Genomic DNA, 16374 nt, shown 5'->3' with positions numbered 1-16374 from the left:
CGCAGGACTCGCTCTCGGCAGCCGGGGGAGGACCTGCGGTGAACGCCCGCCCGACCAGGAGCACCCGCCCGGCACGGCGCGGAGACAGCCCCGCGTCACCCCGAGAGCCGTGAGCGCATCTCCGAGCGGGATCGCCGGAGATCCGGCCACGCTTGCAAAGCGGAGGGGCTCTCCCAAGATTCTTTTTTCCCTCCCGTTTTTAGCTGGGTATACCAGTGCTGGAGGAATGCAGTGAGATTTCTGGGACGCTGGCTTGGCTTTTCTTTTCTAAGCCAAACCTTAATTTAGTTTGTCGCCGCTGTCCCTAACCCGTCAGGGGGCAATTATGTGATAATGACGAGAATTACACAGTTCTTTTATCTGGCGGCCGTGCACGAACAGGGCTCGGCACAGCGAAATCCGTTGACACTTAAACTCCCCTCCCCCGACAAAGTCTATTGCTGGGGACCAAAGCTCTCCAGCGCGGCTGCTGGTGTCGTTCCGACCGATGGTTCCAAGCCGGAACTGCAAAGCGGGGTCTGGGCCTTTCCAGCGGCCGTGAAGTCGCCCTGGGGATGCTCCCCGTGAGCGTCGTCCCGTCCGGCGGAGAAACGCCGGGCCCGGCTGCCGCCGCCCCTGCAGCCCTGGCCGCAAAACACCCAGGAGCTTACATCGCCTTGGGTGGCTTTTTCCTGCCCTCCCTCAACACATCACAGAACCTTGAATTAGGGAAAAAAAATTAAAATAAAATAAAGGATATTACCACACACTCAGCTTCACAGGCCGGTGGCATCGCAGCGCCCCACAAGCGTACCCTGCGGGAGCGTTCCCCGCCTTCCCTCTGCGCAAGCCTGGCCATACAAATCTTTCCTCTCCACATCCACTCTTAAGCACTACGTTTTGATTTTCTTGCACACGGCTCCGTCCTCCATAACCCGCCCCAGAAATTTTGTAAGAAAATAGCAGAAGTATTTAATTGATAACATTTGATTTATTTAAAGTCCTTAACTGCAAATGATCAAAAACATACTTCACGCATTAAATCCTCAGTTATTGTTTTAAATCAAAATATTTTTTCAATTACAATCACATTTATAAAATTAACAAAATTTCTTAAATTCACGTGTAATTATTTTTAGGGTCATTTAAAGCAATTTCCAGCTGTAAAGAAAGAAAACAATATAAACCATGCAATAAATTAAGAACATTGAAACAGCGAACAGGAATAATAATAAAACCCGTCTGGCTATGCTAACACCGTGTAAAACTGTGGAAAGTGCAATAACACTGGATGAAATAAGCTAATGATGGCGATAATTAAATGGTCACAAAAAAAATTTATTAGACAAGTTTGAAAAGCGGGGAGAGACAGAGCTGTCCTCTTTTCCTTGCATCACTGTAGTAGTCAAAGTTTCCTAGGGAAGGGGGGAAATAACCTGGTTATAGATACACAGTTCTAACTGGTACACAATGGATACACTTAAATTAAATAAGTATGTCATCCACATGTTGATGAGAGTTCCTGATGAACTAGAATCTTCAGTAACAGATGGGAAGGGAAAAAAAATCCAACTGGCTGTGACCTTTTGTAACTTTATATTACATCCCAAAACAGGTAACACTTGGAAAAAGATAAGGGTCGCATCCTGCACTCCAAAGCTCCAGTTGGTCCCCTCGGGAGTGCAGGATCCGGCCCGCAGCATCTGGGTTCTATGTGGGTTGTAGTAGCCGAAGGTTTATTTTGCAAGTATCAAAAGGATGATCCGAGAAAGTAAATAGTTCTCTTGTTGCTTAGAGATTCTCTTAGTGTTTTGCTACTTCACAGCAGTATTGTCCTTCAAAGCCTTTTTAATTAAAAAAAAGTCTTAAACGTCTACTCGCTTCTTCATCTCCGTATTGTTAAAGTATTGCCACATACCTGTAAACTTACATGAGATTATAGAACACATAAGGGAGGGAGACGAGGGGGCGGAAAGCACAAACAAGTAGTTTACACGCTCAACATTTTTTTCTTCTTTTTAATAACACCCTGCATAGGCTGGGGAGGTCTCCGGGGAGAGGGGCTGGGCGGCAGGGGCCGGAGGGAGAATGTACAAGCGGGACGCGGTCGGCTTTGCAGGAGGTCGTGGTGGATCGTAACAACACACAACGCGTTGCGAGACAATTAAAAAGTAACAGTCCTTTGCACGCAGCGTGCGGAAACACCTTGGTCTGTCTCAGGGAAAGCGGGGAGAGAAGCCAGGGAGGGGAGGAGGGGTCTCGGCCCCGGCGGCGGGGGTTGCACAGCTAGGAGGTGTTTAGCACGGGTCTGGAATACACACCTTGGTAGTAGGAGGGCTCTAGGGCCGAGGGCTCGATGCTGCTCCGGCCGGCCATGGAGGCGCTGCCAAGGGGCAGCCCGCCGGGGATGCTGGCCCCGTAAGAGGAATATTGCAGAGCCTGCTCGTAGGCTTTGAAGTCCAGCTTGTGCTGCTGCTCCGAGGAGGACATGAGATTGTTGATGGAAAACGGGTGGTTGAAGGAGTAGTGGGGATCACCCTTGAGGTGGAGCTGGGGTTCGTGAGCTAATGAGTGAGGGGGGTGTGGGACGGAGGCCAAGGTGGGCACAGAGCTGATGGTGGAGGAGGCGGCCGAGGCCGAGGTCTTTAGCTCCGTGCTTGATCCACTGTGGTCCATAGACTGAGGGCTGGTGGACGGGTTGGAGCTGGAGAGAGAGGTGGCCGTATCCAGCTGCGCAGGTTTGTTGTGGCTTCTGTGCAGGGGAGAGTTGGAGCTTGAATTAGAGGCCCCGGCCTGATCTTTCCTGCCCTCCTGAGTGGCTTTACTGTTCGCCGGCTTCTCGCATTTGAAGCGCTTTTGCCGGCGGAGGTAACAGCCGTTTTCAAACATGTTGCCGGAGTCGGGGTGCAGGGTCCAATAGGAGCCCTTGCCGGGCTTGTCGGGGGACCGGGCCACCTTGACGAAACAGTCATTGAAAGAGAGCGAGTGGCGGATGCTGTTCTGCCAGCGCTGCTGATTCTGTCGGTAGTAGGGGAAAAGGTCCATGATCCACTGGTAGATCTCGCTCAGCGTCAGCATCTTGCTGGGCGCCTGCTGGATGGCCATGGTGATGAGGGAGATGTAGGAGTAGGGCGGCTTGGCGTGGGGGTAGGTCCGCTTGAAGGACTTAGCGTCCCGCGTCCTGCCGAGGTTGGACTGGGTGTAGGCCATGGGGCTCATGCAGGGGTTCATGCTGCCGTAGGGGCTCAGCCCGTTCATGGGGGCCGGCTGTGCAGACATGGCGTTGATGCCCCCGGGGCTCAGCGCCGTGCCCATGGCGGCCACGCCGGCCGGCATGCCGTTCACGGGCCCCGCAGAGCCTGCCGGCATGCCGGCCACGGCGCCGGGACTCAGCCCAGCCCCCAGCCCCGTGTTGGCGTAGGACATGTTGAAGGAGCTGGAGGTCATGTTGCCGCTTGTCGTCATGGTGTTCATGGTCATGTAGGTGTTCATGGTGTTCATGGAGCCCAGCCCCGAGTTCATGTTGCTCACGGGCACCGAGGAATAGGCCTAGGGCAGCGAGACAAAGAGACGGAGTTAGAGAGGAGAGAGGTGTGGCAGGACCCCGTAGGGGCCGGATCCGCCCGCCTGGCCCAGCCAGCCGTGCGAACGTCCTGCTGCGGGGCGCCGGCCGCTTCCCCGACACCAGGGAAAAAGCTTCTCGAAGCCGCAAGGAAAGGCAACTGCTTCCATGAGAAGTCTATTTCATATCTCTATACATTTATAAACAAACACGGAGCGGAGGTGCTCTCTCAGGACGCGCTGCCGGTTACTGGCGTGTCGCAGCTTGCGCGGGCTGCGCCGGGACCAGCGGGGCGCACGGACCGACCGCCTTCCCCGAGCCGCTCCAAGCGCTCGCGGAGCCGGGCTGCAGGCTCACACTGCCCCAGCACGACGTGTTCTCTCCGGCGCATTCCCGCTTTTTGTTTTTATGTGTCCTGTCTCGCTAGTTAAGTACTTAAACTCACCAGAGTACTGAAATTGGTGGGCATACACTGTTTGCGCTAAGGAGAAAGACTGCTTGTATTTTCTGAGAAAAATCTCATGCATGTCTCCCTTCCCGCAATAATTTAAATTTCTTTTCTAAGAAACATACAAGATGTAATAATGTCTTGTTGCAAAATAATTTAAAAAACCGCCACCCAAACCAAACAGGTCTATTTGGCCTGTTTTATCTGTAGGAAGCTTCCCCCGTCTACATTTTCTATCAAAACAGTCTTTAAATTAAAGTTAAAAAAAAAAAAAACAAACCAATCAACCAACCAATCAAACACCAAAACTATCCCAAAGTATGAAAAGCTTGAACTCCTCCTCTCTGAGATTTTCTACAATTGCACAACGTGGAAAAAAATTGAAGAACCCTAACACATAATACAACTCTTAAAAAAGGCACAGCCGGAGAGCTTGAATTTGTGTTTTCCACTATGGCACATGATTTAACAGGAGAGAGAAAGACGTCTCCAGTTTACTCGAACTACTGCTAATATGGCTAAGAAAAGGAGGTTTAAGCAACGGTTAAATATTTAAAACTCATTTCTGATCCCCACAAATTTCACGAACTTATAAACGCACTTTTGATTTAGAGGATCACATTAATTATTTGACATGGCAGAGCCCGGCTGGGTTTCCCACGTTGCATTCTTGCAGTTATTCAAATTAAATGGCAAGAGGTGAGGAAAGACTGAAGTTTAAAAAAATAGTAAAAGCGAAGTTCCCTTAACTTTATGTTTGTGGACAATGCTTATAAGCGAGGAAAAATGAGTCTGGAAATGGCACATAATTAGGATGACCCTTGTTTGCCCTTAGCCGCCTTTCCTTTATTAAAGGAGATGCCAGCCGGGTGACACGTATCTGCCTCTGTCCGCGTGGCCCTTGGGCGCGTGTGCCAGTCCCGGGTGCGGGACGAGGCGTGGGGACTGCGGAGCCGTGTGTCCGGGTGTGCTGATGCAATGCCCGGGTGCGCGCACCCAGGTGCTGCCTCGCTGCCGCACTTCCTCAAAACGGCTCCTTCCAGGGCGGGAATCCGCGGCGCGGCTGCCCGTGCTGCCGGGCGCTGGCTTCTCCGGGACCCCCGTTGCAGAGCCTCAGCGGCACAGCGCGGAGCCCAGGCCCCACAGGGCCGAGGGGCACAGCGGTTAGGCTCCGGGCTCTGCCGCGGCCCTCTCCTCCGCCGCAGCTGCCGGCGCTTGAGCCGGTTCTCCTCCACCTTATGGACGGCGCTGTCAAACGGGCGCGGGGGGCGGAAGCGCCCGCCGCGGTCCGGACCGGTCCGGGCGAGGGGCGGCGGGCCCGGTGCGGGCCCCCTCCCGGCCCGGCTCTCGGCAGCGCCGCCAGCCGGCCCGCGGCAGCAGCGCACGCCTTGGGCAGCCCGTCCGCAAAGTACGGACAAACGGCTGGTCTTCCCCCTGCTTTCCTTTCGCCCGGCCTTAACAGGTGAGGGCCCGCTGCTGGCGAGTCGAGAGGCCGGGGGTCCCGCCGAGAAGCTCGGAGAAGGCGTTGCCCCAGACCAGGACGCGCTGGCGTCCGCCTCCCTCGGCCCCTGCCATCTGCAGGGAAGGCGGCGGGTGCCGGCGGCGCGGCGAGCGCTCTGCCCCGAGCCAAGAGTTTACGGGGTGCTTTTGTGCCCGCCGCCAGAGAAGATTACGCCTCTTAGATGAGATCAAGGGTTACCCCCGGCCCCTCGGCCCTCCTGGCGGGCTCGCAGCCGCCCCGAGTCTTCCCCAAACGCCTCCAGGGCTCCTGGAAGCTATGTTTTCCTTGGGGAAGCCAAGCCAGTTTCGGCGCCGGAGGGAGGGGGAGGTACGTTTGCGTTGGCAGGATCTGGACTGCAAACCGATTCCTCCGATTGCTGCCCCCTCCAGACCCCTAGCCACCCCCAGGTCGTCCCCTCCCCTGCACAGGGGCAGCAGCGAAGCCAGACCCTGGGATTTACTCACCTCCTGAGTGTCGGCGTAGTAGCTGTTCCAGTCGCTGGTTTCATGCCCTTCCATTTTCACAGTCCCTAACATTATGGAGCCAACCTGCCCGGTGTAACCATCCAGCCTTCTTGCAAGCGAGCGACGGGCAGCAGAAAAGAGCCCGAAAGCCCGACCTAGCAGGAAGCCAGCTCTCAGGAGGGGCGGGGGGTGCTGAATTCTGCTCTATAACCAGCCAAAAAGGAGGCAGGGAGCGGTGTGGGGCGAGACAGTTGAGAAAGTGAGGAAGTGCGGCTGGGATGTGAGTGGAGTTGAGCTGATGTGGATCTTACGTCGCAGAAGTACCCACCTCCTCCTCCTCCTCTCCCCATTTGTCCGCCGCACAAAGGCGTTCGCACCTACAAAGCCGGAGATGCACCTGCAAACAAGGCAGTCCCCCTCGCCTGCAACTCCCCCCGGGCGGCACTTTATTTGCAAAGCTGCGTAATTGGTTTAAGCTTGTGGGGAAAGAAGGAGAGACAGAGGTGGGAGAGGGGGAAAGAGGGGGGCGGGGGGCGGGACGGGATGGGACGGGGGACGGGCACGACCACCCTTTCAGGTGGACAGGACAAATGCTAGGAGGAATAGGGTGAAATAAAATCAGGCAGATGAAGGAAGGGCAGCCCCTTCTATTTGAAGAGAACGCAAAAGGCCATCCAGCCTTAAACCCCTGAGATTAGAGGCAATATTTACTAAAGGCCGGTAGATGCTCCTTTAACTTGATGGCCGGGACGTGCTTCAAAGTCCCGAGTCCTGAAGTCCGCAGGTTGCCCCCTCTCCCGCCCGTCACTCCACAGCTGGTTCCCGCTGTGAAAGGTCCCTCCAGGCCCTGCCGCAGTGCCCCACGTTCCCATCGCCCTCGGGGCAGGGGATCGGGTTGGGCGCTCCGGGCTGCGAGCAGGAGGCTCGGCTCCAGGCTCCCCAAAGCCCTCCCAACCCTCGTCCCGCCACAAGCCCCCTTCCTCCGGGCTAAAATAGCCCTTCAAACAGGGTGCCGTCCTATGTCGATGGTGATAATGATATTGCTTTTTCGGGTGCCTTATGTTCAGAAACCATGAGAGTCACCGTGTTGAGACATAATACTATGGGTTCCCAATAAATAAGGACAGAGGCCTGAATGCGGATCCACTGATATTAACCTCCACTTGGCAAACATCAGGTGAGTCACTAGAACCATTTTATATCTTTACTGTGGAAAGCCTTCAGCCCAGAAGGCTCATTTGGAAGCTTTCTCTGATGCCAGAAGCCCAGGAGCAGCAATAATAGGTAGCGAGTACCTAATTTCCAACTTCTTGCTTATTGACCTGATTTCTCACAACGAGCAGGGGAGGAGGATTCTACAGAGGCTGGTAAAAGGTAAAAAACACCGATAAAACAAACTGACATTGGAAAAAGCTTTTCATTATTATGGAAGGAATCTCTCAGTCTTTGCAGAGGGATCAAACATTTTCTGTCCTGTCCGGCTCTTCGAGCCTATGTCAACACCACGGACTTTTCTTAGGTTTCTCTATCCTATCCCTTGTGAGTTCGTTCCACCTAGCTACTAGAACTTTTATCACCTGATACTAGAAAACAAAAACCAAAAAGTCAAAACAAAACAAAACAAAAAGTCTACATCACCAACCAGCAACTAATAACCCTTCCCCCCCGCAAACCCAAACAACTTTTCCAACAGTGGGAATTTGAAGGGGAAATAAAGCTTCTTGTGATTTTGAAAAAGGCTTAATCATACCACACAAACTATAATACACACTCGGGTATGAATTTCAGCTTGACGTGTTTATTCTTCAGGATGGCCAAAGTTGCTTCCACCGTGATTTGTTCTCGAGTGATCTGTGGAAATGTCACCCCCATAAACAGGATTTTAAAGTTTCTTATAGAGGCACAGAATTCAAATGACTAGATACAGCATATCTCTGCCACGACAAATATGTTTTAACTTGTTATCCAAATGCATTTTCTGTTACCCCTTTCTTTGTTCTTTCTCTCCTTTTTTATTTTTTTAACTTTTTAATTTTTTAATTTTTAAATTTTTTTATTTTTTTATCTGGCAACAGAATTAAGTCAAATCCTTGAAACAAACAAAACACTGGAATCAGCAGAGGAGAACAACAAATGAAAATATGTCTTGAAGGAAATAAAATATATAAAAGCACTGGATTAAACCCCTGCTTTCTCAAATGGTCAAATTACACCCATGGAAATTGGGACAAACCCCAGTGGAATATCTAAGAAATATTAGAATGATGTATGCATCCTTCCTCTTTTCCTAATGGAAGCGGTGTATTATACGTCTGAAAACAGAGACCTTTCGGTGGCGGCTTGCCCATTTCAGTGTTTGAGGTGTGTGGAGTACGGTTCCCCCCTGGCAGCCCAGTGGCATGCGGGGATGCTGGCAGCAGTGCAGTTGCCCCAGAGACCCCGCTGCCGGCACCCCCCCGCTGGGTGACCTCGGGGCGGTGCTGCCTCGCTCTCCAGGGCCCAGCCCCGCGGGAGCAACACCCGACGGGACGCAGGGCAGCCCATGCTGGGTCACTCCGTACCTGGAAAAAAGGGCAGGCACTAAGCCGGCCACGCTCATCGGATGCTGCTACAAACCACGGAGGCGTTTCACCGGGCGGAGCAAACGTGGAGCCGGCAAAGCCGCCCTGCGGGCCGGCCCCCCAGGCCTCCCAGGCTGGGGTGCCCGCGGCCCGGGAGGGGAGGGGAGCCGCGGCTTGTACAAAGCCTCAGCGCCTCCTGTTGTCCGGCTGCGGGCTTAGCTCCTCCCGAGGTTGCTCCCAGAGGTGAGAGCACAGGCAGGATCTTCTCTTAATCTGCTTAGCGCCTCTCGACTTGATGTATAATAAGCAAGCCCTAGTCAGAGCCAGCCGCTGCTGGAAATTCTCTTCGGTCCGGTTGCTGTGGTGCAGCCCTGGTGGAGAAAACCCTCCCTCAAGTCCAGAAAAGGGTCAGAACGCCTCTGCCCACAGCCACAGGAAAAAGCGGGTATTTTAGTAGTTGCCCTTGCCCTGTACTTGAGCTTTTATGTGGTGAAGCCCTATGTAGGATGCTCTGAGAGTCCAGCGAGATTTATCAGTATTCTTTACAGCAGGCTCAGCAGAGAAGCACTCTCCTAGGATGCGGGACGCTGTGTAGTACCCAGGAGCTCTCCAGTCGCGCCTAGCTGATGGGCTTTTCAGGAGTCAGGTTAGTAGCACTGCCCCTAATTACACCTTTCCCCAGCTCTCGTTCGAGTAGCATCAGTTTCTGTACACTTTTTGTTTGTTTGTTTCTTCTTTTTTTTCTTTCTTTGGTTTTTACATTTTTTTTTTCAGGACGAGCTTTTTAGTGCAACCTGGAGAAAGTGCAGGCTGAGGTGAGCTTTACTGGGCTAGATGGGATCAGGGTCTCAGCTCATTGCTCCACAAGTGCTCTCTGCCAACGGTGCAAACATAGAATCTGACCTAAAAATACGGAAATATGTTTGTGGAGCGGGGGCAGGACTTCCAGGGGACACCGTGTTACCAGCACTGTCAGGAAGAGCTGGGCCCCGCAAAGGCCGCTCAGCAAGCGTCTGAGTTTTGGGAATGGCCTTCTGGCCCCTGGGAAGGGGCTTCCCGCAGCTGCTGGAGGACCGGAGCTGGCCCCGGCGCGGCGCTGCCCACGGGTCGGAGCTCCTTGGGGCCCAGCGCCGCCCGGGAGCGCCGCCCGCAGGCTCTCTCCCACCCGTGGGCCGGTGCAAGCGGCGGGAGCTTTAATTTTAACGCGGAGCGCTGTTTCAGTTCGTTCCGGTTTAAGTTCCCCCTGGCAGCAGCAGCATCTGTCGGCCCTTCGCTTTGACTTGCAGGGGCTTTCTCTATTTTATCCAAATTATCATCGTCTTTTGAACGAGATTCTCTCGGCAGTGCTTGCGCGGGCCAGGCGTTTAGCTCGGGAAGGAGCTGTGAGGTTATCTCCGCATCGGTATGCATTCCCTGCCCTGTCCTTACATCCTTCTTTTCCTTTGCCTGGATCTGTCTCCTGCAGAGGCTCCCTCACACCTGGGTCTCCAGACTGGCCCAAGACTGAGCAGCGGGTCCCCGAAAACATCGTAGGACCCCAGCCTCCCCCACGATAGGAAGTCTGTCTTCCCGTCTATTTCCAACCTGAAATCCCACCCCATTCAAGCGGGCAAACAGTGACCGTCTGGGAGCGTGCCTGTGCCCAGAGCCTGGTGCTTTGGACCGGGAGGGATCGTGGGTGCTCCGGGAGCGGGGTTAGGTGACTGCCGGCAGCGCCTCTCCTTCTGCGGGAGCCCGCAGAGAAGGCGTCCGATCGGGGGGCTGTTTTCCCTCCCTGCCTCCGCCCCTCACACAGGCACGGCTGCCCCGGTTCTACGCTCCTGTGGCTGAGGTCTCATTGAGAAGAGCCCGTGGGGGTCCCCCAGAGGCGGCCGGAAGAGCCCCCGTCGGGGCGGTCGCTCCCGCGCCCCTGCCCCCGGAGCTCAGGGGTGAGCAGGCGGCTTTTCACCCTCCTCTCGCTGGGGAGCAGGGCCCGGGCAGAGAGGGCACTGCATGGGGTCATCATTTGCTTCTGAGCTTTTGCTAAGTGAGAATATTCTTCCAATCTTCGACCGTGACGATCAAGTGGCCTCCTTCTTGCGGCCGGCCCGAGGTAGGGCACCCCTTTTCCTACAGTCACTCTTGCTGCCCAGGAGCCGTGCTCTGGTTCTCCAGGGCGGGCTAGACGTGCCCTCCCCGCCGCACCATCCACAGCAGGAAGGGCCGGGCGGCTCACCCCTCTCGGCCGGGCCCTGCCCGCTGCTGGGCCCTCGGCCGCGCCTTCCCAGCCCCCGGGGCCGCGGGGAGCAGGGGCTGCGGGGCCCGGGCAGTGCCGCCCGGGGGCCCGAGGGAGCACGGCCCCTCCGAGGGCCCCTGAGGCCAGGTCCCGCCGCGGCCGCGCCCTCGGGGCCCGGGCAGCGCTCCCGGGGGCACCGGGCCTGTGGGCCCTCACGGGTCACGCTCAGGGCCGCGCTCCTTTCATGGCCGCTCTGCCAGGCCCTGGAGACATTGTGTAGCTCGTTACAACACTGATGTTCCGTTGCAGACTTTATTTTATTTTATTTTATTTTATTTTATTTTATTTTATTTTATTTTATTTTATTTTATTTTATTTTATTTTATTTTATTTTATTTTACTTAATTTCATTATTTCATTTCATTTTATTCTATATTTTCAGTGCAATTCATTGCGTTTCATTTTCTAGGTATCCTGCAGAGCTGATATCATAAGACTTGAATGACATAACAAATAATATCCCACCATCTGAAAATACTCATGTATCTGACCAATTAAAGGAGAAAGAGGAACAAATAATGAAATGAACAATTATGAATGTTGATATTCAATGGTTACAGTGATGAGAATAAGGGAGATTCTGTTTTGTGTTCTTTTGGAGTTTTTTTTCCTATAGTGTAATAAAAGAGTTCTTAACTATGTAAATCATTACCCATCATAAGCAACCAGATTATTTTTGCTAATATGGTTAGAGGTATGTACGCTGTTTCCAGAACTCCAGCTGGCAGGATGCCCACACTTCAGCATGTGATTGATCAAGTGTGTTTTACTTTAGTTGTTACCAGAATAAATCCAGTTGATAATTATAATTTGATTCAAGAGCAGTCATGTAGGTATTTATTTCAGTTATAGTTTGTTTTACTTATGTTATGATATACTGAAACAAAATGTAAATGCTTCTGTCATGTATTTCAATCAGTGTGTTTGTTCTTGTTCAATTACTTGATATATTTTTGAAAATCTTGCTTGGTTTATTTTGTTTTAAAGGGTGTTTTGTTTTATAGTTGCCACAGTACTATGGCATGGAAGAAACACTATCAGAAGAGATGGGAATATGATTATGCACAGATAAACACAAGTACTTAGATGTCACCCACTTTTTAGAACCTCCTCCACATTTCAAAAATGGTGTTTCAGTATATATACAGATTTTTGCTGGAAGTAGAGAAAGCAAACTAAGGCAGTGAATGCAGTTAATCTAAACAAACTGGTATAAGAAACAATGTTTGATAGGAGATGCACCTATGCATGAATTCTAGAATTATTTCTTTGTTAAAGTTGCCTCAGTAATTTAATGGGCCAAAATCTGCCTCCCCTGCCCCAACAATATCTGCCACTGCAATCAAAGGTATTTCCAGTCTCCAATAGCCTTGTTTCTCCAAAACCTGCAGTGAGTTATCTTTGAGAATATGCGCTTTCCTGATAAAATCCAATATCTATGTATTGGACAATAGATTCAGAGCTGATCAGCTCTTTGTAATAAACATCTTAATATACTACCCCAGTTCCTTTGCAAGCTGACTTTCCTATGCTAAAAAGGTAGACTTGGTTTGATACCTTTAATTTTGACCGACGGAGAGTGAAGGAATGCTACTTTCTTTCACTGCACATCAACATATTTTCAAATTGTTTGCTATCTTCTATTTTACCTGCAAAAACTATTCATTTCACTGTGTCTGTCTCTACAGTAGTTCTGCAGAAAAGCATTGAGAGATACCAGTATCCATTCTACGTGGCTTCCTTGCCTGACAGTTCTGAAGAATTAAATGTTCAAAATAAAGGCTGGCTTATTTAAAGCCCTCCTCAGGGAGCAGTTCCACAGTGTTATCCAGCTTGCAGTTCCTAGAGCATAAATTAATTCAAGCTGCATTCACTGCTCATTTTCTTGAGCTGTATTAAAAAGGACAATGAGCAATTGTGGGGTGTGTAGCAGCATTTTCACAGATATAGAAACACTGGCTATTTACTCCATTACAGGACATAACTTGTGTATAGCAAAAATGATGCTGGAAAAGGATGACCAGAAACCCTAACACAATCTGTAGTTTTACTCTGAAATGTGAGAGTGTGAGTATTAACTGGTAACACCCAAAGTCATGAGATCCATAAAGTAGTATAGTTAACCAGTGCCTATGGAAAAGTAGAGGAAGGTCTGGATTTAGTAAAATGTTAGGACTTCCCAGAGGAAGAAGCTGGTTCAGTATTTTGAAGAGTGGTTCATCATTCCAGCAGCTGGTCTAAGCTTCTGCTGCTGCTTCAAGTACTTCAAGGGTGAATTTGAAAGCTGCTGAATAGTTTAAAGAGACTGACATAATGAAGATTATTTAGATCACCACATGGCTTCCATCACTTGGGTTCAGTTCTCTGTGCAGCTACAGGAGAGACAAGGTAAGAATCAGATTTAATTCATTCCTCCTCCATCCCTTTCTAGCCGAAAAGGCAGCTGCTGAAATGTTTCTGCTGTGCATGTAGTTTCAGGTTTACTCCTTTTTATGTGTTAAGGTGGGATGATTGAGAGGGAATCTAACATCTGAACTTTCCTTCAGTTCCCCCTAAAGAGAAAACTCCTCTCTTCCATCCAAACAATTTCATAGGTCATCAGTTGGCTTTGCCATTATCCATTGAATAAGCCATTTCCCCCTTTTCAGGATCTATGAATATTTGCTCCAAAATCTATCAATTCCCAGAAATCCTTTAAATCTTTTCAAACATTGTCCTTAGAGGTAGCTGGAACTTCAGCCTCTGCAGACAACTCCCCCTGCCCTTTGAGGGGTATTTCTTTTTGTTGCTGTGATGTGACGATTTTTCTTGTGATTAAGTGAGATTGTTATGTCCACCAAAACTGAGTCTTCAGCTGTGAAACCTGAGATCTACTAACACATTGTATCTACACCTATGTATTCACTACCAAACTGTTGTCCTAAGAGAACATAAGAGTTGGACTGGAATGGCCAATTGGAAACCTGCTATATTAACTGAAAGACAATGGAGAGTAGAGATATATCTTTGATACCATCAAATATAATCAAATTTTAAAACTAAAGCAAGCAAAGGCCCAATCCCAGAAAAGACTTTGTCAGGCGTTTAGCTGTAATTTCTGTTTATTGCTTACAGCCTTATTCAAAGCCAGGAATGTCTCTGACCTTGTGCCTATAATAACAGCCATGTGTGATGGCCTTCCAGAAGTAACTCATGCAATTTCTCTTGGGCTATATAATAAATTAGCATGTACTTGGAAACTTTACTGTCATGTCATGCTAAAAATAAATCTGTGAATCATTATCACTCAAAATGACCAAGTGATTTTCTCATTGTATTGATCTTCTCATTATAAATACGTTTTATAATAAAAGAGCTCCATCTTGTTCTCAACTTTTTTATTTATATCTATTTTTAATTACATTATATTATATTAGGAAATGCCACTGTTCTTAAATGGGGAGGGGAGAAAAAAAAGACAAAGCCCAAAATCCTAGGAGGAAGAAAAAATGTTAACTATTCCTGCTGGCATGGCACTAGCAAATACAGATATCTTACAATCATAATGGAGATTAGTAGAGCTGGGTGTGCATGTTTGTTATGGATCAAAGATAGGATATAGTGATTAGAAGAATGACAATGCTTTCAACACTCACAAAGGGATTGAATGTGTGATTTATAATACTAATTCCACAAAACCTTTCCATGGCTGCTTACTGCACAAGGGATTCAATATAGATTGATCACTGGGAAAAAAAAGTATTTCCTTCAGCTCAGCTGGATGCAACTAACAAAAAGTCTTTTCAGTATTGACACTGTCTGATTTAAGAGATAACCCCTCTGCCGTTTACTATTCTGCTACAGATTATTGTCCTCACAGTGTAACTGTCAGAGAACTTTTTGTGCTACATTCCCAATACCCAAAATTCGCAGCTCAGAATTTTAGCTTATAATTAATCCATTTACTCTGATTATTTATGGCCATTTTATATATTTACCTGGCAGAAATGTTGAGCATGTTGATGCCCTGGAAAAGCAAAGAGTAGCCTGTTCCTGAGTATACATACCTCTGATTTTCTCTTTATTATCAGTCAGAAGCACAGATTCAGTTAGGAATTTACCACTGGTTCTATTAGGGGACTTCAGACAGTCATTCAGTCTCTCTTTGTTTCTAAAATGGAATAATGTTACTTGGACGTCATGGTGAAAATGTATTTGTAAATATGCTGCTATCCTTTTTGAACTGTGGCATTGAGGAATAGTTTTGAGCATGTGTACAGCCATTCTGAGGCAGACGGGATTGGTGCTTTGGATGTAGCACAGCAGAAGGGAGAATGCAGCACCACCCTGCAGGGCTGGGGAGCTCTGGACTATGACATGGTCAAAGATTGTCACAGCCAGCTGGAAAAGGATACCAAGGTGAGGCTTAGCATTTAGAGTCAAACTAGGTGTGAGCCACTGAGTTGGCAAAGTAATCATGCTCTTACTTTCCTTTAAACAAGAACTGCTCATCTTTCCAAGGTCTCTCTGTGGTATTTTCTCAAGAGCCCATAGCAGGCCGTAGGTATTTCATAGGCACCATGCTGTCCTGATTTCGGGTTGCTTAAATGAAGGTGGCTGTTGGAGGCATGATTAACTCCAGTTGCCTCCCAGTGTCTGTGGGGCACTATGTGCATCTCAGTCTATCATGTGCTTGGATCCTGGAAGTGATGTGCACTGGGCGTGGAACTTCCTACACGACATTGACTCAGACAATGTCAGAGATGAGGAATTGCATTTTTTAATTTCTCCAACCAGCTGAACAATTTTTTAATGATTGCTTTTCTTCCTAAGAAGGAAAAAACTTCCTTATAACATTAATAGACTAATAACTTAGATAACACAATTTATATGACATTAGAAAGCTTAGTGATCTGGTGAGGTCTAATTATGAAAAATAATAATGTGTACCCAGGGACTGAACTTGCAGAAGGTTTTCCAAATCTAGATCCATTTGCTAACTATAAAGATTCATCTACTGATTAAATTTTGGAATTTGCAATCTCAGAGATAGGGCTTAACCTGTTTAACTAAATACTTAATGTTAATAAAACTCCCCACCCTCAGGCTTCAAGCATAGCTGTGATCATTAAGGGATGATAATAGTAATACCTGGGGAAAGGGGGAAAAAGGTTTCTCTGTTTTCCTGTGTATCAGAGATGAGAATCTGTGCAGTTATCATCTCTGGAGTTCAAGCTAAAGGATCTAGAGGATATACTGGCAACAATTTCTCCAGGAATGGCTGCTAAGCATCATGTGGCTTAGTGGGGGAAAAAATGTAGCGTTTGGGACTTGACACCAGATCCCCTTGGGTGTTTACTTGCTTTGCTTATGAGGCCTAGAGACCACTAACATAGGACATGTTTAAGAACCAAGGCTTGAACCTCTCTCACAGGGTAACTGCATTCCCCAGGAGCCAGCCTCTGCCCTTCTGCAAGCAGAACTGACAGCCAACAGATACAGTAAGATAACACAGCATACTCATTTGCCATTTTATCACCACTATTAACCTAAAGAGGAAATTTGTGTCTAAGGTTTTTTCCTTCCTCCTAAGACTTTTTTTTTT

At 49.2% G+C, this 16374-nt stretch overlaps 1 protein-coding gene and 1 long non-coding RNA gene across 24 annotated transcripts in view; one reads left to right on the top strand and one right to left on the bottom strand.

The window, feature by feature from the left end:
• Positions 1 to 2265: 2265 nt before the first annotated feature.
• On the bottom strand, positions 2266 to 6370 carry FOXA1 (forkhead box A1). Of its 2 annotated transcripts, none has more exons than XM_074542648.1 (2): positions 5955 to 6370; positions 2266 to 3528 (listed from the first exon to the last, which is right to left on the bottom strand). In XM_074542648.1, the coding sequence occupies exons 1-2, from the start codon at positions 6024 to 6026 to the stop codon at positions 2266 to 2268; spliced, it is 1335 nt and encodes a 444-aa protein (XP_074398749.1). In that variant the 5' UTR covers positions 6027 to 6370. The 2 variants fall into 2 exon arrangements, with proteins under 2 accessions (XP_074398749.1, XP_074398751.1); XM_074542650.1 differs by lacking the exon at positions 5955 to 6370 and adding an exon at positions 4591 to 5189.
• LOC141729344 (uncharacterized) overlaps positions 5965 to 16374 on the top strand; it is a 58167-nt gene continuing 47757 nt past the window's right edge. For 4 of the 22 annotated variants that reach the window (XR_012580742.1, XR_012580744.1, XR_012580743.1 and 1 more), the window contains exons 1-6: positions 5967 to 6457; positions 7022 to 7131; positions 8030 to 8960; positions 9064 to 9161; positions 9290 to 9330; positions 11200 to 16270. This is a non-coding gene — a long non-coding RNA (uncharacterized LOC141729344). Of the gene's footprint in view, positions 6458 to 7021; positions 7132 to 8029; positions 8961 to 9063; positions 9162 to 9289; positions 10608 to 11199; positions 16271 to 16374 lie in introns of all 22 variants that reach the window. The other 18 variants (XR_012580741.1, XR_012580738.1, XR_012580739.1 and 15 more) reach the window with 12 other exon arrangements.

The sequence above is a fragment of the Zonotrichia albicollis genome, chromosome 6 (assembly GCF_047830755.1).
Source record: "Zonotrichia albicollis isolate bZonAlb1 chromosome 6, bZonAlb1.hap1, whole genome shotgun sequence".
NCBI classification, from domain to species: domain Eukaryota; kingdom Metazoa; phylum Chordata; class Aves; order Passeriformes; family Passerellidae; genus Zonotrichia; species Zonotrichia albicollis.
This window is presented reverse-complemented; position numbering and strand designations above follow the sequence as displayed.

Excerpts from the sequence above, each read along its gene's own strand:
- FOXA1 (XM_074542648.1), bottom strand. The coding sequence starts at position 6,026 with ATGTTAGGGACTGTGAAAATGGAAGGGCATGAAACCAGCGACTGGAAC. Across the intron at positions 3,529-5,954 it reads ACTACGCCGACACTCAGGAG|GCCTATTCCTCGGTGCCCGT; the intron begins GTGAGTAAATCC and ends TCGCTGCCCTAG.